Source organism: Cicer arietinum, chromosome 7 (assembly GCF_000331145.2).
Source record: "Cicer arietinum cultivar CDC Frontier isolate Library 1 chromosome 7, Cicar.CDCFrontier_v2.0, whole genome shotgun sequence".
NCBI classification, from domain to species: Eukaryota; Viridiplantae; Streptophyta; class Magnoliopsida; order Fabales; family Fabaceae; genus Cicer; species Cicer arietinum.
In genome coordinates, this window is record NC_021166.2 from 7689378 (window position 1) to 7692499 (window position 3122).

General features: G+C 28.2%; 1 protein-coding gene across 1 annotated transcript in view; it reads right to left on the minus strand.

Annotated features, from left to right (window-relative positions):
• Positions 1 to 954, minus strand: part of LOC101505486 (uncharacterized) — a 5304-nt gene extending 4350 nt beyond the window's left edge. Inside the window, exon 1 of the mRNA XM_004508593.4 lies at positions 377 to 954. Within this exon, the coding sequence (XP_004508650.1) occupies positions 377 to 638 (262 nt within the window). The 5' untranslated portion in view covers positions 639 to 954. The remainder of the gene's footprint in view (positions 1 to 376) is intronic.
• Positions 955 to 3122: the final 2168 nt, after the last annotated feature.

Below are 3122 nucleotides of genomic sequence, written 5' to 3' on the forward strand. Positions count from 1 at the left end.
TCTTTCTAATACAATCTTTATTAGGCAAAGTTTATGTGACTGTTACATCTTTATGGAATGGTTTCCACCGAATAGATAATAGGACCCACATGATATATATAGCAAGAGTGTAAGACAAGCATCAATTTCACCTAAGACAATAAAGAGTGTGCTACACCTCTACCAAAAAGCAAAAGAGTGTGCCACACTTTCTCAATTTTCCACCAACTTAATCAAGCCAACCTCAAGTGTTATTCTCTTTCACATACTAATATATTTGAATTGATTGAAGTATTTAACCCAATTATTGGACATTGCGTGAATTGAAAGACTTGCATATAATATAACCCTAATCCTAATCCTAATCCTCATCAATAATAAAAACATAAAAATGAACCTTGAAGAGGGAAATCTCGGAAGGTAGTGACGGTGATTCCTTTAACGAACTCTCTCAATTCGTCGGTTATGCCGAAACTCTCGAGATTGAGATTGAGATCGAGATCGACATCAGGTTCAGAAAAGTGTTTGGAAGCTTGCCCTGCGATCTCCTTAGTGGTTTCTGCTATGATTTCGCTGAATTTGTGAGCACCCAAGGATAGGTCTTGTGATCGTTTCGCTGCTTCTTCTGCAAAGCTTCTAGCTTTGTTCCACAATTCCATGCGTGCGTACCTTCACACTTCTTCGTGTTCTGTAATTGATTTGTGATAATTATAACTACAAGCTCCTTCTTCTAATCTTCTTCTTCTTGGAAGTTGGAACATGAATTAATGAAAGAGGATAACAATGGTGATTTTTGTTCGGGCAAAACGCAACGGAATAGATGATCACGTGTAGAATGCCACGTAATGCAACTGTAAAAATAATTTCCTTTCGAAATTTTTCAAGATATTAATTTTAGATTCGATTATTTATTATTTAAAAAATATTGTTTAATTGCTATAATTAAGGTAAAAATGAATTTGTGATGATTTAAGTTTGATTTAGTGTTAAATTAATTTAAGGTATCTTCATTCATCTCTAAATGTTGTATTAAATAAGTATTAAATAAGACTTATTTTAGTGGGCTAGGCTTCTAGACTTACAATTTTTCAATGGGTTGGTATTTTTTTCATCTACTTAGTTGGCCAGGCGTTATTGTCTCATATAAACAAATAATTCGAGGAAGATGTTTCGTACATCATCCAATTTCCTTCCACATCCTTTGTCCTTTTTTAATTAAAATTATCCACACACCAATTCCATTTCCCATCTTTTCCTAAGTCTAAAACAAGAAACAATTAACAAAAAAAGTAGCGGTCTCAATATGTATAATGTATTTAAATCTTTCCTATTTTTGGACTGATTTTGACATTCAATATTCTACTGAATAAACAATTTAAATTTTAAAAGATTATCCAATATCAAATTTAACAAACAAGATTTAATCATTATAAAGTACAAGTATAAAGAAATCGCAAAATTATTAAATTATCAATTGTAGAAACACACAGAAAATTAAAAATATTTAACTATTATCAATATAAAAAATAAAATAATCATATTTAAAAATATTTAACTATCATATAACAGAGACATACAATAAAATTAATAATAACTAATCAATCAAAGAATGAGATCATCTAAATTTCTGAAACATGAGAAACTTTAACAAATTAATATAATTTGCAGATACGATATCTAAATTGAGCGGATGAGTGGTTCTCTGTCTTATAATTCATAGCAAATACATAAATAAATGTTTAACCTTTGTTTTTTTTTATGTATCTTTGTGTGTATATATAAAACTTCTTTTGAAAATATTAATTAATTATTTCTCCAGAATAAAATTGTAAAAATAATAATTTTAATACTACTATAATTTTCTTAAATTGAGATGATTTGATTAACAAAATTCTATACTTTATAAACGGATGTAGTATCTTTGTTAGTCTTGTTACTAACAAAAACATCGTGTGTATCTTGTGTCTAAGTCTAACCATATGCCCCTACATGCATCTCCATAGATAAGCAATCAACCAATATTTTAAGCTTTTATTGTTACATACTTATGATTTTTTATTATACTTTGGTGGTTATGCCTAAGAGAGGATTTCATTAATTGGATTCGCTAGTTTACCGGTTAAATGATTACGCATAATATAAGTACAATATAGTAGGTAGATATAATAATTGCAATGATAAACTATAAGCTAATATCATAATGTGGTGGGTTGCTTAAAGTCGTGCAGTTGGATCAATTCAATTACCACATAGGAGAGGCTCAAGTTCTGTGCACCCAACTGTACAAATTATACAAATTAGTTGCTTAGTTTCACAAGTCTAATTCCATAGCATAAGGCATTAAGGCATTTATTTGGTCATTGTGGTGGACCTTGTTAATTGAATTGTTCACTTTTATATTTTAGTTTTATGTTTGCCATTTTCATTTTTCCTCTTGAGAACCTTGATTAGAAAACCTTGTTTGGTGACAGGGTTGGGCTTGAATTTCTAAATACTAGTTATATATAGTTGGAGTTATTTATCACTATTTATAAGACACTTTTGTACAAATAAGTAAGGGTAAATATAAACTAATATAGTGATAAGTTGGTCTTGAAATTTATTTTATCATGTATTTCTAATTAAAATATTTATCTTTATCATGAATAAGAATTTAGTTAAAAACTAATATAGTAAAATAAAAAAATAATTTACTGATTTATTCTTATAAAATATAATTTAAAATATAAAAATTAAATTTTTTGTAAAATATAAGTAAAAAAAAAAGGAGTTTGTTGGGCAATTAATGTGTATATAGGTTATATAAAACGTTCTAATTATCTAATAACTTAATAATTGGTGGCAATTAATGTTTTTATAATATAGGCGGAAATATTGGTAATAAGATGAAAATATGAAAATCAAATTGAAGGTAACGACGACACGAGATCTTAAACACCATTAGCATCGAAGCAAAGTTGTCACTTGGCTTTGGATTGAAATTAAATTAAGAAGGTAAAAAAAAAAAAAACTAATAGTATAGCTATTGGAACTGACAAATTTCAATCACTTTCAGTGAGTCACTTTAGACTTGTTTTAGAATTTATAGTTATTCTTTTTTTTTTTTTTTTGCTTTTTTTATTGACAGGGGGAAATAAAACCGC